The sequence below is a fragment of the Alligator mississippiensis genome, chromosome 2, assembly GCF_030867095.1.
Source record: "Alligator mississippiensis isolate rAllMis1 chromosome 2, rAllMis1, whole genome shotgun sequence".
In the NCBI taxonomy this organism is placed as follows: Eukaryota; Metazoa; Chordata; order Crocodylia; family Alligatoridae; genus Alligator; species Alligator mississippiensis.
This window is the reverse complement of record NC_081825.1, coordinates 137,235,756-137,261,479: the sequence shown is the minus strand read 5'-3', so window position 1 is coordinate 137,261,479 and position 25,724 is coordinate 137,235,756. Positions and strand designations below refer to the sequence as shown.

General features: G+C 40.2%; 1 protein-coding gene across 12 annotated transcripts in view; it reads left to right on the top strand.

Annotated features, from left to right (window-relative positions):
* ADGRL3 (adhesion G protein-coupled receptor L3) overlaps positions 1-25,724 on the top strand; it is a 904,177-nt gene that overhangs the window by 815,063 nt on the left and 63,390 nt on the right. For all 12 annotated transcript variants that reach the window (XM_059722208.1, XM_059722204.1, XM_059722203.1 and 9 more), the window contains 3 exons: positions 14,805-14,973; positions 21,062-21,187; positions 25,273-25,369. In XM_059722208.1, the coding sequence (XP_059578191.1) occupies positions 14,805-14,973; positions 21,062-21,187; positions 25,273-25,369 (392 nt within the window). The remainder of the gene's footprint in view (positions 1-14,804; positions 14,974-21,061; positions 21,188-25,272; positions 25,370-25,724) is intronic.

Sequence of the window (25,724 nt, the reverse complement as noted above, 5' to 3'; positions counted from 1 at the left end):
TTTAGCCATAGCTTGTCTGAAAGTTTACTTTAAAGTCAGTTGGATGCCCTTTACAAACACAATTAGTGCAGGCTTTCACAAAGAATAATAAATAGGGTTGGAAAGTTGTGTTCAGTGAAAATACCCATCAAAGTGAATCTAGACACACACACAAAAAGAGTCCTCCCAGGAATTTATTTTTTACTGCCTTAGTTGTTGGTACCCAAACTTTCAGCTTGGTGCTTAGGTCAGTTTTTAAAGAGAATACTTTGGGATAGTTTTGTTCCTCAGTTAATCCCAAGATGGCATCTTACTTCTGTTATAGCTTCCTTTGCTCGGTGTAAACTTCCTAGCATCTTTATTAGCAACATAATAAATACTGAGGTGGTAAAACAGTTTTACCACGTAAAAAGTAAAAAAAAAAATCTTTTGTTTTGAAGCACTGACACAGAAAAACAGATGGCTATGTCCTATTGAAATCCATGCTTAAATTTGTTCCTTAATTGAGGCCTATGGATCTTATCTCCCATAGGGCATTTATACACATGCTTGGGGAGTGGGGATGCTTTAACTAGAGCAGCTTTGAGAGCCGCTCAAATTAAAGTACCCAGAGCGTCTCATATATCAGTGTCCCTATGCTTAAAATAAAGCTCTCAGAGTGTCTCGTGTAGCAGCATCCCAGTGCTTAAAATTGTGGTGGGAGTGCTTTAACTAAAGCTTGTTGAATGAACTTTAGTTAAAGTGCCCCCACCACCATTTTTAAGCACAGGGATGCTACTACATGAGATACTGGAGTCTGCTGGAGCACGGTAATTACCAGCAGACTTGATTAATTGAGTCTGCTCCGACACACTGTAATTACAGCATGTTGGAGCAGCCTCACTGCTCGTGTGTAGGCACCCATAGTGCCCATTGTTAGTTTCCTCTGACTTCCATGGACATTGAGGGTGATCAGGACCTCACTAGATGGAATACTGATATTTTGCATGCAAAAAAAGGGAAAAGAAAAGAAATCCTCTGTGCAATATTTAATTGAGGGGCAACAGGTTTTTCTCGCTCAATTTAAATCATTATATTCTCACTGGTGAGTTACTTAGCCCTCAATGGAGAGTTATATTTCTTATTTTGCATTTGTCATCTAAAGAGGCACACCCAGCAGCACAATGGGCTAATACATTCTGTTACATAAAGCAAGGCACAAAATGAGGTGGTCAGTCGAGGTCATTTGTCTGTGTTCAAATGAATGAGAAGAGCAGTGTTTAGCTTCATCAGACATTTCAGATAATGATGGTTATCACTCGAGAAGGAAACTGTCCCATTCTTGAAAAAAAAACCCCACCCCCTAGTTTTGGATTGGCACCCAACTATGGAAAACTCAGGGCCTTGTTAAACGTTAATGTTAGGTGGCTCCTAATCCCTCTAGGAGCTCTTAACCCCTGGGTTGTCCACACATTAACACCTGAAAATAGTTTTAAGCACTCTGTAAGTGGCTTCAAGTTACACCACTCCAGGGCAGGATTATCCCTGATCCATGTTACCCAACTCATGTTACATTAAGGTGTAGCCACTTTAGGCTACACCTTAGTGTAATCACCCCACCCATGCACCCCCTCGCTGGCCCAGATCAGGCCCAATGGCTCCCCACTCTCCCCAGCATGCAAGATCCCCCTAACTGCCTCCCCACCCCATGCTCCTTTCCCCCTGCTTACTTGTAGCTGCCCATGCTGTCTGTCCTAGGGGAGGAAGCAGGGAAGGGTTAAACCTTCCTTCTCTGCTCCCCCAGGACAGAGCATGGATAGCTACAAGTAAGCATTGGGGGTAGCAGGGGCAAGGGGGAGCCCCAGGGGAGAAGGGGGCAGGGGGCAAATCTGGAATAGGCAGGGGCAGGGGTTCTTACCTGTCCATCCTCCAGGCCCCTGCTGGCCTGAACATGTGACTGCTCCACAATTGAGCTGGCACTACTACCCATCAACATACGAGCAGCTCACAGGGTAACAGGTAACAAGGCCCTCAGGCTTGAGTTTTATGGAGTGTGGAGGACTTACAAGTCTGAGAGAAATAAATGGCAGCTGATGGTACCACCTCATTCCACTGTTGCCAGTGCTTGTAGTTTCATTGTAAGTCTCATTGGTAAAGTCTCAGCAGCTGGAATAATAGGATTGTGTGAGATTCACAAGTTCCACTTGCATGGACACCCTAATGACTCAAAAATTGGTAAATAAATAGAATCATTGTTTATTATCATTGAGAATCCCACTTTTTTTTAATCCAAATTGGTGGCATTTGAGAAGTCTGTCCCCTGGTTCTCTAACTTCAGGGTTTGTTGATACTACAGTTCTGAAAGTTAAGTTTGGGTGCATGAAGTTGGGCATCCAAACATAAAGTTACTAATAATGAAGATCCACTTTTAAAAATGTGTCCCATCTAACTTTTCTACCCCCTTTCAAGTCCTGCTCTGCATGGAAAGTTAAGCCACATTCTGTCTACAATCAATTCACAAGTTGTGAATGACCCCAAAGCAATAGGAAATAAGTTATTTTGAAAGTTTATGGTACTACAAAAATATAGTGACCTCAACCATGGGATAGCCTGAGCACCAATAACTGCCATTGAAAGCAATGTATTTTACACATTATCTATTGTATAAATGTAATTTATTAAATGCTTATTTTCATATTTTCATATGGGATATCCATAGCTCATGAAATGGCATTTAGGAGTAATTTACCCTCTGAAAAGTAACACTTTTTAAATTGCAAATAAACAGTTACTGACGAAAATAAAATTTGAAAGGAAAGTTTAAACACAATTTGAAAAAAAAAACATCTGCAGAAATGCTTTGCAGAGCTTGGATCTGGCCAGCTAGGCTCTGTTTCTGGCACTGCAAATAGCTTCTTCATGCATCATGCTGCTTTAAGCGGCAGGTTTTTTGATACTGTTCTGCAAATTAGCAGCATGGTGAATCGGTGCACATGCACTACGTGCAGTTTGTGGCACCTCAAACAGCTTTGAGGCACTGCACATTGCATGTGTGCGCTTGTCTGGATATGCCCACTGAATCCTATTGAACATTACACAAGCAGGTCTGATGCTATTGGACAAGAAATGGCCAAAGTATGGGTACTTAAATAGAAGCCAATATTTATTCATAGAAGTAGCAATTAAAATTCCATTCTAACAACACTCCAAGCCCCTAATGATGGATTAGCAATAATTTGTAATTATTAAATATTAGATATCTGTCAGGAGTGACTTAGATAAGGGTGATCCTGCCTTGGAGTAGGGGAGAATCATTTAGGTGACTTCTCCTGGTCCCTTCTAGTCCTGTAGTTTATGATTCTATGAAGAACATAGATTAGAAAACAAGGAGAAGAGAAGGCTGAGGTGGGGTGTGATAACAGTCTTCAAATACCTGAAGGGCTATTATACAAAGGATAGAGATGAACTTTTCTCTATGGCCGCAGGGGACAGGACTAGGAGCAATGGACTTAAGCTGCAGCAGAAGAAATTTAGGTTGGAGATTAGGGCAAATTTACTGACTATGAAGGTGGTCAAGTCAACTGGAACAGGTGACCTAGAGAAGTTGTGGAATCTCCATCGTTGAAGGTTTTCAAGAGCAGGCTGGACAGACACTTATCCGGGATAGCTTAGTCAGGGATGCTCTGGAAGGGACCTCACAAGATCATTGAGTCCACCACCCTGCACTAGGCAGGAAAGACAACTGGGGTCAATTGACCCCAGCGAGATGACCGTCCAGTCTCCTCTTGAAGATTTCAAGGGTAGGTGATTGCACTACCTCTGGAGAGAGTTTATTCCATAACCTGGACACCCTAACTGTAAATAAGTTTTTCCTAGTGTTAAGCCTGAAACAATCTTCTGGGAGTTTGTGGCCTTAGGCAGGGAGCTGGATTAGATGACCTTGTGAGAACCTATTTTCCTATGACCCTGTGATCCAATGGAGATAAGTAAGACATTTTTTTTTGGTTTTTCATGTATTTCCACTAACTAGGAGGATGGGCTGCTTGAATGGGCTCCTCAAAAAAGCTATAAGAAGGGAGTAAGAGTATTGACAACCCATTGACAGAGCCAAAGTGCTAATGAAACTCTGTCCCTCCCAGCCAATTTCTCAGTGTATAGCAGTCTCAGTGGCAATTCTGAATTCTGTAGACTTCTTGAAATGACCATGCAAATTATGGCTGGATCAGAGCTTTCTTCCAGAGAAGTGACTTCGTTCCTTTTGAAAATGAGACTTTGATTCGTGTATCACCTAGGTGCTTTGGGGTATATCTATATGAGATGCCTTAATGTACAGTGGACTGTTCTACTGTGCATTAGTGCATCATGGCAAAAACCATGCTAATGCGCTAATGTGTAGTAGAATTAGTGCACTGCACATTAAGCATCACAAAAAAGTTTGCCTTTGCTACTGTGCATTAGCACAGCTACTGTGTCTTTACCTGGTACCTCATATTAGAGGTACTATACTTAATGTGCAGTAGCAAAGGCACATTATTGAACGTGTAGACATTCCCTTGGAGAATTTTACTTCACTTAAAGATTGGGTGTTATATTATTATACCACAGATTATTGTACTAGATGCAGAAGTTACTGGGTGAAATGCTATTATTGTCTCTGTTATGCAGGAAACCAGGCTAAATGATTTACTGGTCCTTTATGGCCTTAAAGTCTCTCATACATGTTAATATATGATCCTTCAAAATCTAGCGGTCAGCTAAGCATGTCTAATTAAAACTTATGACAGAAAACACCATGCTCCATAGTCCACTCGCTAGTACAGTGCTGTTTTACGCGACCCTTCATCTGCATCTCTAGATGATTATATTTCTAATATGCAGCATAAAGCAAAATCAGAAGACACACCCTGATCCGCTGCACATACACAAAATTAAAGACTTACAAAATTCCATCAAGAAAATGTATACGTATATTTACTTTTTTACAGTGTGCAGGGTTTATAAGAGCCTTAGAGAAAAAATTGCTAATATCTTATTTTGTCACTGAAATGAAAAATCATCCGGGATTGCATTTATTTTTTGTGTGCTTTTTCATCCAAATAGTTGCATCAATAGCTGCATCAGATTGTGTTCATTTCTGTTTGACACTTCTTATTTTTTTGTGGAATGGATTGGTTAATAATAATAATAATAATAATATATTATCAATTTTTTTTGCTTGTTTAGCTATCATTTTTCTGATGGCTGCATTAGTGTTGAATGGCAATGGTAAGCGCTAATCTTTCCACTGACAGGTGTCTTCCTTCCAAAATAAAAATTAGTCAATAATTATTGATTGAGAAAGTATCCTGGAAGATATTAAATACTCAAGGCCTTGCTATGAAACCATTCATCATGATTATTGTTTTAAAAGGTCATAGATTTAGTATTTTGTCTGAAAGCCCAGCTTGCACTATTTGTAAAATACAGATGTGCCCAAAGGCTTTATTGAATCTGTATCCCACAAAAACAATCAGATATGTGGTTACACTTTACTGTGTTTTGAAATAATTATGGCATGTCTTTGCAAAGTTAGAAGGAAGGAAATGTGCATGGTAAGCAATTTTGAGGGTAGTTAATTACTTACTGAAAATTAGATGAGCTTAACAAAATTGCTCTTTTCAATTACAATAATTAGAAACAAATCTCAGAAAACAGACCAAAACTTTCCAAGTAATCTCCTGTTGAAACAAATGGGGGATAACAGGTATGAATTAGTAAGATATAATCAGACAGGTGATGCAGTAGTACCCAGCCATGTCTCTGGATAACATGCAGGGCCAAAAGAACGTGGTCTACTTTGGCATGAATGACATTTTTAAAACTGCCTAAGGGAGTAAAGACCCTACTCCTGCTGAAAACCAGTGGAAAGTCAATGTGTAAATCCTGTGTTACTTATTACTAGGATCCCAACTTGGAGTAACTTGATGCTATTTGGGACTCCTAAGCACACTCACTCTGTGTTTGACTTAGATACAGGCAAACCTAATACAGTTCTTTTCAGCATCATGAATATGATTCATAGTTTCCCTACCTCTTGTGTTCTCCCTGATACCAGCATAGCCTGTACAACCATAAAGATTTTGTCATCTTGCAGCTGCTGAGCACTCAGCGGGCATGTCTACATGAGATGCTAGGTCGCTGTAGCAACGAGCTATGACAATGTAGCTCATTGCTATGGTGATGTAGCATCAGTAGGCACAAACCAGGATGCCAGCGCTACATCACCATAGTGATGAGCTACATCACCATAGCTCATCGCTATGGTAATGCAGCATCTAAAAATAACCATGTGCCCCTGGAACTGTGCAGTACCAAATGCGCAATCAGGGGCACATGTAGATGTGCACAATCTTTATGGGTATAATGCTTGTGCAAGGTGTGCCTCAGTATGATTGTTTCTGTATAATTATTCATCTTTTACCTACATCTAAGCACCTTTAGCTCCTTGTTTTGGAGAACTCTGTCTTCCCTACCACAAAGTCTTAAACCTCCTTTTCCCCAACCCTTTTTACCTCAAGTAAATCTTTCAGCACAAAAAGCTCTCTCTGCTTTGTACCTACTGAAGCATCTTAAGTAGGTGTCTTCAGCAAGGTAGCCCGTTCACTGATGTAGCCATACAGAGAAGATGGTTAGCCTATTATGTCTTCCAAGAATAAGGAGCCATAGTTAGCCATGTTAGTCTGAAGCAAAGTAGAAGACAGGGTAGATTTTAACATTATAGACTAACCAAAGTTGAGATAGATAGATAGATAGATAGATAGATAGATAGATAGATAGATAGATAGATAGAGCATGTGATGAAGTGAGCTACAGCTCACGCAAGCTTATGAGATATATATATCACAAACTTTTGTGAGATTATACACACACACATAATATAATCTACTTTGGTTAGTCTATAAGGTAAAAATCTACCCTGCCTTCCAAGAAGAAGCCTTAGTTTACTACCACACATCACAAGCATCTTCCAGGAAGCAGGCAATCTGTTGTCTTTCTCTCTTTTGTGTGCAGTAGGATTTTGCACGCTCTCCTAGGCATGCTGGCTGATTCTCGCCTTGTTGATACGTTAAAAGCAGCTCTGCAGCTTTACATGCAGAGGGGGGAGGATGTTGGGGGGGGGGTTGCCTGTCTCTTTACAGAATGCTGTCCTTGCATGAGGTGCCAAGGAGAGTTATTTTAGTCATCAAAATGGAGGATGCCAAGGGAGTATTGTGGGGCTAGGAGAAAGCAGGGTGAAAGAGCAAAATCTTGTCACAGAAGATTGGGATAGTATGCTAACCAAAAAATGAGATTCAGGAAAATGTTTCATGAAAATTCGGATGAGACACATTAGTGACCTAAGAAATGTGATTAGAAGGCGTCTTGGCTCCCTGCCATTTGTACCATATCTTTGTCACAAAATGTGAAGACAAATTATTTAAATAGTCTTTTCATGCTCATTATTGATTTTTTTTTTCAAAATGAAGATGCTCCTTCACTAATCAGTTATGAACACATTAGTTTTATGTAAGGAGTGTCTCTAGACTTTTAGCCTGTTATTGTATATTTCCCAAAGCATCCTACCTTTGAGGAGCTTCCCTCCCCTTGGCCTTTTTATTCAAAGTCAATCACCTGTAAAAGCTACTGATGGGTTCTACTCACATTGGGCTCATTTCTGCCATCTCTGCTCAGCAAAGGGCTGGTGTTAATAGAAGCAAATAAGCAAATGATTTGTAGTTACCACCTTCAATCCATATAATTATGAAACTTGGACCTTTCACTGGCCTTGGAGATAAAGAAAACCATTAGGAAATGCCATATTTTTTTAAATAAACTTATCTATGATTAAACCATCAAAAGTTTAGCAAAAGTACCTGAAGTCAGTCATTTCTTTATTTCCATCTCTAATGGGAGGCTCTCAAATTGGCTCAAAAGAGCCAAGACCCATATCTGTATATTTCGGCACCTAAATATGTTTTAAAAAACTGAACACTAGCCCTTGTGTTTCCACATGGAAGGTTTTCAAGTCACATTTAAAATAGGACTTAGTTTCATAAACAAATTATATATATTTGAAAAAAAAATCCTTCAAGCTAAAAAGCAAACCCAGCATTGCTGATTTGACAGTGTGCATGTGCTAAGACAAAACCAGCCATTCAGAAACTCTGGAGAAAGGCCATTGCAACTCACTGGGTGCATCTACACATGCACCGTTACTGCGCAGTAACCTAGGTTACTGTGGAATAACTGAAAATTACTATGCAGTATGGGCATGAGTCTACATGTGTGTGCCCATACTACATAGTAACTATGGTGACTTACGCCATCTAGAGTTGCATCATGCAGGTAGCAAATTTACTCCTGAGTAGTTACTGTTCTGTAAGGCATGTGTTACTGCACAGTAACCCTGTTTGTGTGGACTGCTTGGGAGTAACTTTACTGTCAAGTTGGTATACACACAGTGCTGTAATGCCTAGATGTATAGACGCCAGTCTAAAAACGGCTTACTGCGCAGTAAATGCATGTGTAGACATGCCCGCTGAAAAGCTTAGAAAATGTTATGGCCATAGAAATTAAAGACACTAAATAGTATCTATAATTTATTTTTGTAAGCTATTATAGAAGACTCTTTAACAGATTCTTTCCCATAAAAAGGGAATGCTTGACAGCATTTTTATTGAAGTAGCATATCCTGCTACTCTCTACTTTGTTGGATTTAAACTCCAAAGAAAAGAGTGGAACACTCTGGATTCCCTTGTCTATTTCTGTTATTTATCTCTAAAAAGGGACACATCTAAAGGTCTTGTTGTGTAACAAATGGCACAGAGGCCTCATGAGAGAGGTTCCTTGCCTTGTATTGCAAAGAATCAAAAAGGGACATGGATAAAGAAAGTTGAAGTGATTTAGCAAGGCACGTCAGTGATTCAGCGGGCCATCAAGAGAATTAGGGCTCTCCCATGTCACAGTCTACTGTGATAGTCACTAACTATGCTGCTACTCATTGTACACAGTCACTTACAGTTCTTCCACTGATTCATAATTTTGTTGATCCTACAGAAAAAAAAATACATTATAATGCTTACCTGACCATTAAAATCTCCATCTCTATAAAACACACAGTGGGTCAATAACTTTACTGGGAATAGAACCAATAGTTTTTGAACCTGTTGTTTGGAAGCACTTTCTTAGAGGTATTCTAATAGCAAAAATGGAACAAAATTTATCCACTCTTATCCTCTTTTACATATCTTATAACTCAGAGGTTTCAAGCACAACAGTCTGTAGGCCAGATTCAGCCCACTGACTTGGGTCATCTGGCCTTCAGGGAATGCGGTCCTACAACTGATTTGAGTTTGTTGCCCCTGTTCTAACTATATGGAATAGTTTGCAATAATGATGTTACCCAAGTATGCCTGGGTTTACATGACATACCAGAAAAGGTCTAAAGAGCAAGGAAATATAAGTATCAAAAGCTTGGGAAAGGTCTTTGAATGTCTGATGTAGTGCCCACACAAGTCATTGGGCAATCTCCATGGAAACTGATGAACAGCTAGTGAGGTGGTGTTGCTGAGTTGGATGTGCTGTCATTAGGCAGGAGATCCTTCCACTAGGAATTGGTAAGTCAGATTGGCTTTACACCAAGATGGAAAGCTACCTGTGAGGCTCCAGAAGCATCAGAGGTCGGCTTGAAGTGATACAGCCATTTGTACAACTCACACCTTTTTCTGTGTGCTATCAGGTAGTAGAGACCCCAGGCAGGAAAACAGGTGGTATTTGCAGAAGTGTACACATGGATCCCCTCACCTGTACTGGTGTAGAGGCCAGTGGGGTAGTGACAGGAGAGAGATGAAGTGAAGAGAAGTAAGGGGGAGTTTACTAAAGCTGGTGGGTCTGTGAGGCCAGCAATACTGGTGATGATGCAGAGGTGGTTGTGGATGCTGGGAAGGGGTGAAGTGCAGTGCAGCCAGTGAAACTGTGAGTAGATGAGAGATGCTGGAGTGGCCAGCAGCCTGGCAAGGAGGGCTGTTGTCCAGCATTTGGGAGCAGCTTTATTGTTGGCCATTGAGGTGGTAGAGGTATACACAACTCATTATGAGGCTGATTTTGGTCTCAAAACCATATACCCTCATAATCTTCAATGGAGAAGTATCTCACACAAAATGCAGTTACCTACCCACACTAAGGACCAACTTCTGCTCCTATTTATGCCCAGGCAACCCCACTGATGGATTCAGCAGTTTATTAAAGAAGCCAGAAATTAGCCCTAAAAGCCTGTATGAGTTTGGCTACTGTGAGGAGGAAAAGGAAGGTCCCTGGATTTCAGTTGTGTTTCTGCTTCTTTCTGAGACCAGGCCTGTGGCAGATTTCTGTAAGAGAATGGTTAACCTGACAACTCACTGGTGTTTTGCCTGAGGGATGACTTACAAGATGAACTGACACTTGTCCCGTTGTCACTGGTACAGAGATGAACACATTGAACTGATGTTCCTCTCATGTACTAGTGACAGCTGCTGCTAGAGGTCTAAGTGTCAAAAGTAAAAGGCTTCAGGGTGGGGACAAGGGGAAAAGAAAGAAATGTGGGTTAAGTCCCACTCTTAGCTTGTTTCAGAGAAATCAAACTAATACACACTGGGATAACTAACATAAGAATTGGTCTTAACAGGTTACATTGTCTGCATTAGAAAAAAAAACCAGCTGGAAGTAATCTTGTGTTTCCACAGCTGAAGAAGTGTATTTTAAATGGATTGTCTTGGATTATTCTTAAGTGCTTGTGGGTACCTTGGTTGTCTATTCTGTTTGGTGACAATTTTTCCCCCTCTCTTAAAAAGGGAAGCAAATAGGTCAACACTTCCTGTCTCCCAGCAATCAGCAGAAAGGGCTTTAGAAGATTTTAATGCTGTTATCTTTAAAAGAGGATAACATTGCTGTCTGAGTCATAAGCAGGAAACCTGGGAGTTTCAATTATAGTTAAAAAACAAAACAAACAAAAAACCCAACAAAGCCCTAATAATAAAAGATAAGTCTCCTATGCCACATCCTGATATATTGGATGAATGCATGAGGTGCAGTGAAGTTTTACCATCTAAATATATCAAAGCTTTCCAGGATGACAACATTAGATTTCCTAGATTAATGTTCTCCAAAGACAGTAATGATGTTTTTTTTAAATAGATTTCTAAGTCAATTGACATTTTATATAAGCATGATACGCAACAGAACAAGACTAAAGAAGAGTAGCTACAGAACTCGGTTAACAATGGCTCCTTCTAGGAGGCATGCCACCATCCCTGTTATAATTTCCTTAAGAAGTGAACCAGTGTGGTCAGTGTTTATTGGACCCAGATGTTGTTTTGTTTTGGGGGGAGTGAGGGGAACTAGGGACAAACTGTGGTTATTCTCACACAATATTCTTTATGTCATGATATTCTAATGTTGGTGTTCTTGTCTTTATGTCTATGCATTCTTTAGCTATGAGGATAACAGACCCTTCATCAAGTAAGAATGACCTGAATGGCTGATAAATTCCATTTATCAGTGTGGTCCCATGAACCAGCTATCAAATCAATATTGAAAAATCATTAAAGCTTCTGTCATTCACATTTGAGGCAGAAGAGCAAACTGTGCAGGAAAATGGCCAGGCATACAGCTAAGATGCAGAGTAAATGTGCTGCATATGTATTGCCAAACAATTGTCACTTTGTCTGCTTCACATTTCTTGATTGGACATCACGTGATTTGAAGGCAAATGCTAAAAGCAATCTGGTGTCGTACAGACTTGTTATATCAATAGCAGCTCTCTGTTTCACTGTGCTTTCTCCCTCCATGCATTTGAGTGTGTTTTGTTGATAATAATGGTTTTGGCTCTGGATCATTAATGCAATTTAGAGGTAAATTTTCAATGATGCATGGGTATTAAGCCACATGACTCCCATCAAAGCTAATGGAGGTGGCACAATTAAACTCCTGTGCAGTGCCTTGGAAAATGTCTTCCTAAAGACTAGAATATCCAGTTGTAACAAATTGTAAATTGAAAGCTTTCAATCATGCTGACATTTGATGTTCTGTTTCTTTATTTCATAAAATTAAATTATTAAGAAAAAAGAGTGTAAAAAACCTGCAGCAGAAATACAAGTCTGTACAAAGAGTGCAAAATGTAAAGGAAGCAAGAAGCACATACAAATTATGCACCGCTTATCTTAAATCTTTTGTCCTGCAACCAAAAAATAAACCATAAGTAGCACAATGGAAGCATATCAACTTTGCAATAGACTTTCAGTTTGTTCTTCTGGTGAAGAGTCCTTTGTGTTCATTTTTCCAGTATCATTATCATATTCTCTGTCATTCTTCAGTTCTTTTGTTCCAAGGATAGGGGATGGAGCATTTTTATGCATTCTCCACCCTCTCTTTACTCCAGGTCTGTTTTCTGCAACATAACATTGTAATATTGTACAATTTGTGCTGTGTGATGCTTTAACCCAAAGATTACTTTCAAATACTAAGGCAGCATAGTTCTGCTTCTCTTCTGTTAACTGATTCACTCTTTTCTGCAGACCTCTGTAATCAGAGGTTTTTAACTCGGACTCAAGAATGCCATAGATTTGGCATGAGAACGTTTTCCAGTAACTGTTAAAAAAGCAAAATGTACAATGGCAGTGGAAAAAAATAAACCATTTAATTTTGTAAATAAAAAAAAATGGCTTGCTAATAAGATCTTAATGTGGTTTCATTGATGATAGAGTTTTGGAGGGAAAATATATAAAGCAGTTGAAGTATTTAACTTTATGAAGTGACTATCTTTCAAAAGGATTTTGAGAGTGCATTTTCAATTTGCATAGCACTAAATATTTATTTGCAGAATTGACTGGAAATGCTTCAAAGGAGCTGTTCTAGTCTACTAGATACAAAATAGCTATTTATAAAGCTGCCTAAGTATGCGGTTAGCTCAGGGAGCTGTTCTGGTCTCATGGATAAATACTACTTTTATGAACTCCAGTGGAAGCTATAAATACTGCATGTCCTTTCTAATATTTAAAGACAAAAAGAATCACTAATAGGTCAAGAGTGTGCTCCTGTTTGTGATTGACCTGGATGAAAACAAAGGGATCCAAAGTAAAGGCTCAGTTGTTGTCCCAGTGTCATGATAGAAGATTGGCTTGTCTGGCTGCAAACAGCCCAGCTTTGTCAGAAGACTTTTTCACCAGCTCCTTCCTACCCTTCCAGCTCAACACTCTCTTGAGCAGAGCACAAACTCAGCAACGTCTATATTCAGGACAGGGTTTTGACATCCCTAGCGACAGCTTAGTTTGAAACTTAGGTGGGTCCTCTGTGGACCTGCACCCTGCAAGTCCCTCTCCCCAGCATGTGTTCAGAGGAGTTTATATCTGTTGTCCTCTGGGCTGGTGCAAGTAGCAGACCTAGGCAGGAGAACAAATCAGATGATGGCCAGGTTAGCTAAGGTAGCTCGCTGTCCCTCCAGAGATGTGAACTTAAGTCCCATTGCTCTGAGTCCTGCTATGAATCGGTCCCTGGCCATTTGCATAGTGGAAGAAAGCCCATAGCCCCTTTCAAGGACAAAAAGTTAAAAAGTGTAGGGAGGTAAGAGGAAAATGAGAGTTTCCAAAGGGGATATGTTCTCAAGTCCCCTTAAACCTCCATCCTTTTGACACTGGAATAATTCTGTTCACTTCAGCAGAGTCCTCCACATTTACATCACTGTGTTAGAAGGAAACTAGGTCCATGAGCTTAAAGATGATCTTTACCATGCAAATGAAGCTATTAGCTTGACCCCCGCCCTAAACAGTAACACTCTATTTCATACCTGATCCAGCCCTTGACAAAGGCAATGTGAATGAAACCCTAAGGCAGGATGTAGTGCCCATCAACTCCTTGTTCTATTCATTGTACTTTAGGACACCCCCACGGCCTGTTCTAAAGAAGCAACCCCTCAGTATTAGTTAGCATTTCAAGTTTCAGTGCATTAGGGAATAGCTTTTCATTCCTCAAGAAAAAATGTAACCTATTGGCCCACCTGTGTCTTCAAAATCTGCTTGCCCTAGGTAGTTTTCACATCTCAAAAAAGAGGCTGAGAACCAATGCGTAGAGTCCCTTCTTGCCCTTACAGCCTATCCTGTTAATCCAACTGCAAATGATCTGGAGTGGTGTGGGGAGCAATCACACATTACAGTATGTTTCTTTCCATCACAGTAAATTCTGGAGTAGAAGCACAGAGAGCTTTCCCTACACAAGGTGAATCACGTGGGCCAAATCCCAGGACTTGCCCAGGTGTTTTTAGTTATTTTATGTTGTTTCAATTGGAAATGGCAAGATTGCAGAGAAAATGGGACCTAGGCAAAGTGCTGGAATAAATTTGCCTCAGTGTTAAACAGGGAGCTTTTAAATAAGCTAATCCAACTGTCACTGTTGCACCAGTGAAACCAATAGAGGCTAACAAAACAACTCCTTAATGTTAGTCCTTAGTGTTGCTTTTTCTTTCTTTTGCCATCCATTTGCAGAAACAGCATCTACATATCATTTACATGCACACTGCTACTACATAAAAAAGTTTATGGTACAAATCTGCTTTGGATCAGATAAATTTCTGTGCTCATAACATTTTCATTTATGTATCTTTCCTCGAGCTTGAAGGCTAGTAAACTGCATCCAATTCACAGTGTTGTCAAAAAAAAATAGTCAGATAACTTTATCAGATATATATTTTTTCTGCTGCTAGAGCGATAACAGAAAGTAATCACTGCTAGGAGATGTGTGAATTCCTGTATGGATCAAAGACCAATTCTGTTCTGTATTTGTTTTGTTTCTCTCAACAGGTCATGGGTTATAGGTGCAATAGCTCTGCTCTGCCTATTAGGACTGACCTGGGCCTTTGGACTTATGTATATTAATGAAAGCACAGTCATCATGGCGTATCTCTTCACTATTTTCAATTCTCTGCAGGGAATGTTTATATTCATTTTCCATTGTGTCCTCCAGAAGAAGGTAAGACAAATTATTCCATGCTGAGGAGTCAAGGTACAGGGTATTTTGTTGCCTAACAACCACAGAATAACATTACCTTTGTGCCTTGCATTTTTATTGAACAGACTTGTTTCTGAGCACCTAATAAGGGCTTTATTTAGATTAGAAATCAAAGAGATGCATGGGAATGAGATGATGAATCAGATGCATGGCACTTACATACCAACAATCATGATGCTCAAGATCAGAATACTGAATACAATGCAATGACACTATAACATCATTGGTGTTTCTTCAGATTGGTTTGGTCATAAGTTAGAAATGAGTGGGGCTTTTTATCTTCATTTTGATTCAATGAACCATGTGCTCTTAAATTCCATTGATACTTTGGGGGGAATCTCCTGCTTAGTAATCACAACAAGTACTTGTTGATTGAAATGAATATATAAACATCTTTCTTTTCCAGTAACTGGAAGCTAAACTAAGTAACCTGTAGTGAAGATTTATATCTACCAAATTTATATACATTATCATTCCAATGATGTGTCAAGGTCAAAGAGCCTTCTAGGCCTAATGACCCATATGGCCAGTGTGGTTAAAATGCACCAGTTTCTGTAGCCAGCAACACACAAGGGAGTAATGTGGTTAGGCTCATGTCCAGCCACCTTTGATTCCCTGCTCTGAATGACTAGATACCATTGCAGCTGGTTAGACTAGAGGTGGCATTTAGTTCTAGCATGTGGTTTGAACTCATGTCTTTCAGTGGTTTTATCCACTCTGCTCCATCCCACAATGTTTGAGTCATAGAAAAATAGTGGTGCTACACATTACACTTAGGATATGTTAACTACAATTAAAATGTGAGCATCGGTACCTTCAAGCAAGAAAAAATGTGCAAAGTGCTATCATATGGTTGAGGGATATTGGTTTTAGCTATGTTGGTTTAAAAGCATAGGCAGACAACTCCTCTATCCCAAGAGTTTTGTCATCATATGGTTGTAAAATTAGGGCTTTTTGGGCAAGGAGTAGCCCCAAATTATATTAAATAATGTGCCACGCTATCATAGGATTGCCCCATGGAGATACAAGCAATCCTCGAAGTTGATTCAAGACTCTGGTGTGGTGTGGGAGCTGGAATCAACAGGCAGCTCTTTCTTGGTGTGGAGGCTGGAACTGACAAACAGCTGGTTGTCAGTCCCAGCTCCCACACCTCACTGAAGTCTTGCATCAGCTTTGGTGCAGGCAGGGCTGGGACCAACAATCAGCTGTTTGTAGACTGCACAGCCATCTTTAGCCCTGTCCACAGGACTTAGATCTTAGTAAGTATTACTGTATGACTGTTCAGAAAACCTAACTCGTAGTTATGCTTTACTGCAAACTAAATAAAAAACACATGCTACGTGTCCTATGTGATAAGGTCCTAATTGTGGACTTCAGTTTTGCATTGTAACCCATGTGGTTGACTTCTTGCCACAGGGTTCACAATAGAGGATTAGGATCTTGTTGGAGTTTGAATCTCTTCTCCAACAAGTTGTCCAGAAGTTTGATTCTGTGCCATACAAGTCAATGGGAAATTACCCATGCACTTGAATGGGGGTAGGAATGGAAGGAAGCTAGTGGAATACGAATAGAAAATAGTGCAAAAGACTGTTTCAAAGCCATGCCTTGATCAGTAAGCTCTATGGAAGAATCTTGAGAACAGACTATCCTAAATTGTTAATCTTTAGAATTGAAGATAGAATTCTGAATTAAAATTTTTGTTCCATGTCATGCCATGTCATGTCAGCTCAAGCTCATTTATTATAACAGGCCTATGAGCATTACTTAAATCCAAATTCTCTGATAATGATACTACAACTTCTCAATTTTCAGCAAGACGATAACAAAAACAATAGGAAGATCTTATTTACTTTAAAGAACTGGATCTTTACAACATAGCACATTCTATAAGGGGCATCTTTAGACATGTGTGATACTTCACCTGAGATGTCATAAGTATTCTAGGGTTTCCCATCTAACTGTATGTACCTGCTTTTGTAAGTTGCAGCCTAAAATCACATTGTCACTGGTTAGAATCTCAGGTAGTGTATCACACCTCCACCCTCTTTAAGATATAGATTGTTTTCAAGCATTTCTTTAAGATAAGAAATTGAACAAATGTAAGCATATGCATTTACTAATATATCAAACCTTTGTTACTATGTTTATATGAAGCACATGATGCATTCTACTATTTTGATGATAATGACCAATTCAGCAAGACATTTAAGCTCATAACCTATTTTAAGTAGGTAAGTGGAGCTATTGAAATAAAGACTATTCATATGCTTAAAGCAAATAATATATCACAGGGCTTGTCTGCACGAGGAAGTTAATGCACAGTGAGGTCTGCCATGATTTGTGGCAAATATGGACACACTTAGCGCACGTGCTCTTTCACAGCATAGTCACTGTACTCAAAGCCAGTCTCAGTGCATACCACCATGAATATTCACACAGGGAATTAGTACTGCGAAGTTAGTGCAACATAAACACATCCTTTAGGTTACTGGATACTAGCACCCCTGAAAGGACATGATTACACCATGCACAGCTGTGCTGGAGAGTAAGCCAAGGTAATTTTGGCACTTTGCGTATGCAGCACAGGTGAGAGTGGGCAAGGTAGGCTGTCACGGTGGTGCTCTTTAGCATGGTCCAGGACAGCATAGATAGGCCCTATAGCTGTATCCACACATGCAGGCACATGCAGCTTGTGGCACCATAAACCTCTTTGTGACACCACAAACTACATGCTTTGCATATTAAACTGTGCACAGCACTGCTAATTTGCAGCATGGGTGGAAAATTTGCTACGGGGATTTCCTGGTAGCAAAAAAAAAACATAGAAAAAAAAGCAGGGCAAAGTACGCCAAAATAGTATGCGCAAGGACAAACACGAAGATGGGGGAGCAGCCATCTGTGACTGGCTGGGGCTCAGTGTGCCTCAGCACCGGGGCTCCACAATGCATGGAGACAGGAGAGCAGGCAACACACAGATGCCTGCTCCCTCATCTCTGTATTTGTCTCGGCGCATGCTATTTTTGTGTGCTTTGTCCTGCTATTTTTTCCAGGGTTTGTTTTTTTTTGCTACCGGGAAATGCCACTACTCCTCTCAGCTCGTAGCTGGACTCCATGTGTAGCTCTCTGACTGGCTGGGGCACAGGGTGCCTCAGTGCAGGCGCTGCCTGTTGGCTGGCCCTGCACTGAAGCACCTGGTGCCCCAGCCATCCCCATCCCCTGCAGCACATGGAGTCTGGCCAGGAGCTGGACATGGCCCGCAACAAAGAGTACTTGCAGGGACATGCGTTGCAGAACAAAGTAGTGGCACAAATTTGTGCCACTGCAAGCGCACACTCCTGCTTATGTGGATGCAGCCTATGAGTCAGTAGGGTCAATAGGGGCATGCTAGTACTAGTCGCGCTTTTGAATAGCCACACTGCTGGAAGCAAATTATATATAAAAATACCCAACAACTGATCACCAATTCATTTAGGCCTTGGAGGAGAAAAGACAATTCTATTTGAGTTTTCAAATAGCAGGAGAATGGAACTCAACTGATCCCATTTTTATTTAAATGTGGAAAAAATATAGAACTCTTAGCCTTAAGGAGAGCTGACCATCTTCTGGAAATACTCATTTGGCCTTTTTTTTTATATATATATAAATTAATCTTTAAGAGCCAGGTTTTGATCCCTTTACTCACATTAAATAGTACAGAAACATTACAGATGTTCCCTGTTAGGTACTCTCAGCATTTCTTTTGAAAAGGGGTCTTCACTTTCTGTCTCTGTTTTTTTATGTAGCAAGCTCTGTATATCAGCTAACGATGTCATAGAGTGTAGTTTTATAATATATACCTTATTACATCAAGGGGCCAGAGACTTTTCATCCCTCACCACTAGTCAAATGAGAGCATTAGCACCAATGCAGACCTCTCTGTGTATTATTCCTTCTCTTTATTTCTCCTAAGTCTCTGAGCATTTACTGACTGCAGATAGGGAAAGAGGGAAGGGTTATTGGCCAGTCACATTTCTCTTTTCCTAGCCCTCTATTTTCAAAAGCATTTAAGTACATGCTAAGGTCCAGGGGATAGTGTTAAGTGCTAATATATAGGTCTGCTTTCCTACATTAGGGCTCTTTTTCAGAGTTCAGCAAGACCTTGTTCCCACTGATATCACTGGATCTATCTGCTATGCAGCGGGAAAGCATCAGAATCTGTCCTGTTAGGTACTGAAATGAGTAGCGGCTGTCCTTTACAGGCATTGTTTTTGCTCTTTTGGCATCTCTATGTATTAGGGGAGACAGATGCTGCTCCTTCCACATCTTTAAGACTCCTACAGCTCCCATTGTTCTGCATCTGCTCTTCACTGACTCACTGATGCTTCTAATCAGACATGCAGGTGTTTTCTTTTATCAGGAGATAACATTTCCACACTATTCTCTCTGGACCACAATTCCCATACACCCTATTTCTCTAACTCTCAGTCCTTGCAAATGTTTGTTTCCCAGCACAGCACCATATAGCAACACAACAACATTGTGACTATCATGGCACTTATTCATACCCCAGGGCTGGAATCCCTTCTGTCTCAGGGCAGTTCTGTGCCAGTAAAGCATCGGTGATTTCAGTGGAGTCGCTTTTGAGTGGTGCCACTGTAGAATGAAGGAGACTCCTGAGATGTACCTGGATGTCAGGGCTCTGTTGGTTTGAACCAAGAGGTTGGGGAAGGGCTTATTTAGCAAAATACTTTTTTTTGCTTTCCATCCACCATGGACTAAAAGATCAGCACAAAGCTGCAGTGGGAAGCAGTAGGTGGCTAATTAAAGCAATTGAATTATTTTCTCTCAGCAAAGAATTGATTAGGCACTCGAGAGCGCATTGAGCACACATGGCATTGTGTTTGTCTCAGGCTCTTAAAGAAGGACCAATATAAAAAGCTATAATTTGCTGTTTAAACAGTTGTTTCATAAATAGATTTCTGAAATGTTCATAGAAAGACTAGAGAGATTTAACCAGATAACTGTAAGTGCAGCACACTCACAGGTTAACCTCTGCTGCTAATTTCCTTTTCTATGTATTATTTTCCAATGGATAAGTAAACTGTCCTTTCCTCACGTTCGTTTCACAAGCTGATCTCTGCATTTTCAGTTTCACCTCTTGTTGATCTCTGTGCATTTATAGGCAAAATCACACATGTGCATAGACCTCAGTTTTGCAAAAACCTGAATTCTCAATTGGCTAGAAGCAATAGGGTTCCACTGAAGCCACTGGAGGGATACCAGTTTACACCTATTGAGAATGTGGCCCATTGTCTCTACTAGAGAAATTAGCCTGTAAACATTGTCTAAATTCTGACTGGTCTCTCTGGGGTAGTTAGCACCATGCCTGCCTTCTCAGCATACTAAGGACTTCATCTCCAAGGGAGAGCCAGTGTTAGACTGCTGGGGGCCTCGGGCAGAGGTTACAGTGTGGGCCCCACTCTTTCTCCACATACATATAGGATAGCTCACCTCCTGGAGCTCCGCAAAGCCTGACATCCTGGGCAATTGCTCTGGCTGCTTACCCTTAAAAGCAGCTTTGTTTTTGGTTGTCACAGCTTTGTGGAGTTTGTATTTCACTGTAGGAAAAGGAATATAAAATCAATGCCTCCTGTATGTTTCAGTTTTGCAATTTTCATCCTAGCACACTGCCAGAAGCAATAACTTTTAGTACCTAGATGAGCCAACATGCCAGTTTAGATCAAATCTATGAGGGTATTAATTTTCAATCATAAATAGTATATCTTTAGTTTCTCTCATGCTGTCCTGATGTGCCTTGGAGGTAGCTAAATTCTACTGATGTCAGGGAACAGCTTTTCTACATAAAAGTGGTCCCTTGTGATATCATAAGCATAGAGCTAACCTGTTATGGGAATGCTATTGTGAAGTGTAATAGAATCTTTTTAAATGTACAAAAGCAACTTTAATGTTAATACATCACTGAAGAAAGAAAATAGCACTGTGAAAAGTCTTAAGGCTCTGGCTGGAAGAGGAGCTGCCTGCTAATGGAAGGTCCTGTTTTGTTGGATAGGTACGTAAAGAGTATGGAAAATGCCTGCGCACACATTGCTGTAGCGGGAAAAGCACAGAGAGTTCCATAGGCTCAGGAAAAACCTCTGGGTCACGGACACCTGGACGATATTCCACAGGCTCACAGGTAAAAAGTGCTCATTAGTTGGAATGCAATGCCTCTCGCCTTCCTGCTATATACTCTCTTACACAGGCAGTGTCCTTGGGATCAGAAGGTCAAGGATTCATTCTTGAAATGGCATCCTCTTATATGGGAGCATTGCATTGTGCCACAATGATCCAGCCATCAAAGAGATGTTGTGTGGTTTAAAATGGATTGGGAAGTAGTTGATTATAGAAATGATTTGAAGAATTGACTATCCAGACTTTACTTGGTGTGTGAGTATATGTGTGTATATGTGTGTGTGTGTAGACTGAGATGTTTTGTTGTGTACACACACACACACGCACGTGTGTGTGTGTGTGTGTGTGTGTGTGTGTGTGTGTGTGTGTGGCGGTATATATTTCCCCTTTTGGACATTATGGGTTAACTTATCCTCCCTAAAACAGTATGTATGCCATCAGAAATCAAAGGAGCTTCTTCAGAGCTATACCAGTACAATGAACAACTAAGTTTGTCTCCCATCTTTCAAATCTGACATCTCATAATCAAATACAGTTTAGTTACTGAAATTGTAATTGTCATTAGTTTCCCCTAACACTCTGAAAATGAATTGAGAGGAAAGCAAACACTCCAGAATGGTCTATTTTCCCCACCTGAGTAATATATGTACTACATGATAAGATTACTGTAGTATTCCTACCCTTTTTTCTGAGAGAAGACAACAAAACATCTCCATACAGCATGGATGATGAAACAGATCATTTACTGGTGTTAACTGTTTTAATCAATTCTGTGGGTTACTGATTTTCTTGGTTTCAAATTCCCTTCAACAAATCCACCAGGTTTCAAAACTACTTTTTATTTTCTAAACTGGTTATGCCTTGGTCATCTAAAAATTCAATTTCTATTTAGTTGGTGCATTTAGTATTTTACTTGCTACCTTGTATACAGATACAGATTTATGAAGAACAGTTCATATAAAATGAGGCAGCTTAACTTCTTAATCAATAGAAACCAAACACAAATTTATTCTGTATTACTAATGGATCTAATTATACTTGACAGTTCACCTATTAAATTATGAAAGGAACACACAGCAAATAGCAGTTTATAACCTCCCTGGAAAACATCATTTGTGATTTATATTTTAGATGCAAATTGTTATTTATTTTTTTAAGTTTTCCAAGATGCCATCCAAGAGCTCTTGTTTGGTGTTTGCAAGGAACTGGGCCAACTCAGGGCAAATGGCAGTAGAATTGTAGAGTCTTTTGCCTCATTCAGTTCCACACCTGTCAGTCATGACCAAAAATTGTTACATCTGACCATTGTTTGGTAGCCATTGAAATGTGTTGATCCAATAGGATTTATGACTAGGGCCGTACTTAAATCCTGGTTTTGCAATTTTTGTGGGAAACGCAAAAAATGGTGATCTCCACAAAAAATGGGATTAGCTGTGCTTTCTCAGGAAATCAACCAACAAAAAAATGTTGGCTCCCTAATGGGAGCCAGTGGTCCTTGCTGCTGTTGCAGCCCAGCCTTATAGTCCACTTGGGAGGGGAAGGTGCTGGCTGGCAGGGTGGCATGAAGGGAAGAAGCTAAGATGGCAGTTGCCCCCTCATGCCACTCCACTAATCAGCACTGAGAGGCAGGGCTGCATGAAGGGCAGCCAGCAAGCAAGATGGCATCCACTTCCTAGTCCCTTCTCCCCCTGGGGCTGCCAGTCAATGCTAAGGGGTGGGGCTACTGCAAAATGACTGTGAAATTGGCTCTTTAGGCCATGACCAAGCTGTGAAAATTGATTTCTCTTCTTGTGAGTTGGGTAGGTCCCTATTTATGACTAGGTAGGTGCCCATATCACAGAAATGATCATTACAGTTAACTCCGATAGGCATTTCTTTTGACTGCTGTAACACTGAAGCTGAAGGATGATTGTGCCTTGGAGAGAAAAGAGGCCATCCCTCTAGGTAAAAATTGAGGTACTTTGGCCATTGCAGTGCTTGTTGGTTCTTCATAGCAGCAGAGGATTCCCATCTCTGGGCCTGGCCATCAGCATCTTTCCTGAACATTAAAATATACCCATACAAAATGACAGCAAAAAATGGATGATGATCCCACTGTGTTATGGAGAGCATCTAATGCCATTTGTTGGTCACCTAAGGCCAGTAAACTTGGAGAATTTTTAGAGAAATGATATGGGTCTGCTTGAAAGCACTCAAGCTTTTTTTTTCCTTTTAGCAAAATACACATTGAAAGGTGGGGCAGGAGGAGGGGAAATAAAAAATCTTGGGATTTCCCCCACCCCATCTTAAAGACACTCCAAAGCATTAGAAGTAATACCCAGACTTGGTCCCCCAGTAATAATTAAATATCATTTAAAAAATGGGACACTAGGATTTCCTCTTTTGGAAAGTCTGTAAAGGTTAATACATGATTAATAGATGTTTTAATGTAGGGCCCATCAGTTATTATGAGGTGCAACAGGTTGGACTCATGACCACCTGTAACTCCTCCTGCTTGTATGGATTGAATGACCTGTGACATGCTGTTCATGGCTGACATACTGTTCATAGCTATGACCCACTTCTAACTTATTAACTTAGTATAAATCACAAATAAATGAAACAGTAATGTAAAATATAACCAGTATGGGTTCTCACAGTATTTTCAGTCAGATGTTAAGGAATGTAACAGTGCCAGACACCTTCTTAACTCCCTTACACTTCTTAGTATATCCCAGCCTTCACCATGCCATAAGGAGTAACTGAACTTTCTCTCCTTTGTGCCATCTCATGGACATCACAGGTGAGAGCAAGACCAATATCTCTTTTCTGCTCTCCCCTCCCTTGTGTCACTGAGGTTGGACAAATGTTTCTCAATACTTGGTAGATCTGTTGACACACAGTGTCAAGGCAGCATACTTACACAGTCTGAGACTGGGCACACCCTCTTGTATCTCCATGACTGCAAAGCCCTGGGCTCTCCATCACTCCTCCCTCCTAATATTAAACTCTTTCTGTTCCAGTGGAAAAAGAGAAAAACTTTTTTATTGTGTGCAGCTTTGTTAAAAAATCTCCACTCCTAAGGTCAAGAGATGCAGCTCAGGAATGTGCCTCTCCTGATCTAGGGGAGAATAACCCATAATATGGGGTCAGACTTCTGAAAGTGTTCAACACACAACAACTCCTCTTTAGGTACCTAAATAATCAACAACAGTTCAAAAACACAAATCAACCTCCCCCCCCCCCCCCTCCCCCCCTTTTAGGCACCTGAAAGAAATGGAGAGATTTTCAGAGAACAACGAGAGCTGTAGGTCATAGCAATCTTCTGAAAATCTGGACTTAGCGTTAGCTGTTTAATTTTTTGGAAACCTGGCCATAGATTTTAAGTGAAGGACTGGGAGGAGGGAGATTGTGGCATGAAGTAGTGTATATAAATATTCCACAACCCATCTGAGAATTGAAACAAAAGCACACAATTCAGGACAGTAGGATAAGATCACTTTCCTGTGTTCATGTTGTACCCAAGAATGCTGCACTGTCAGTATCCAAACCATCAGATATTTTTTTTTATTATGAAAATATAAGGCCTTTTATTTTGTAGTTATTTCTAATGTTTGCCGTGATGAATAATCGAGTTGTGAAAAAAACCTCAGTACATCCAGAGATGCCTAGACATATAACAGCTATTCCATTATACTTTACAAAAACATACAAATCAATATACACCAAGGTAATTTCAGACCCATATGCGCTAGTATTTGCTAGTTTCAGTTATTCAATGCTCCATTGTTGGAACAGTATCCCACATGGATTTGGAGGGGTTTCTTTTTCATGGCCTGTATTGTTTTTTTATTAAGATTTAGAAAATATATGGTATCCTGTGATGCACTTCTTATTTGAGATATAAATTCATGTTATGAAGCCTGGGAATGATGTGTCTGGTATGCAATAGGTAGGTTACAACCAATCAGAAACTGCTTACTTACAGCTGGATAGAAACAAGTCTTATCCTGAGCTAGAGATGCCAATAGCCGTCTTTAGTGAGGCAGAAAGAAACCTATCTGCAGCTGCTAAAAATTCATTACCTGCTGTGGTTCAATCCCTCTTCAGAGCCGTATTCGTCGGATGTGGAATGACACAGTTCGAAAGCAGTCCGAGTCTTCCTTTATTACTGGAGATATAAACAGTTCAGCTTCACTCAACAGAGGTAATTATAAATTATTTTTCATATGTATAACTTTTGTGATTACTTTAAGGATGCCAAACGTATTGTCCTTTTTTCCCCCTCACACTACCTCCCATTGTACCGACGTTATTCTAGAAAAATGTTCAAGACAGAAAAAATTTTTAGGACTGTGGTATGTTCCATTATTCATTAGTTTGGGAAGATGTTTTATTATTGTTGCTGTTTCCCTTTTAATTTTTTTTTTTACATATGCATTTTCAAGGATTTAATTTCTGAAAGTAAGTTAGGGAACTAAATGAAATCTTCTTTCTGCAATCAACTGGTAGCACCATAAGACAGTAAGCTGTCAGGCCTCATTGCTAGTAGTGAAAATGGG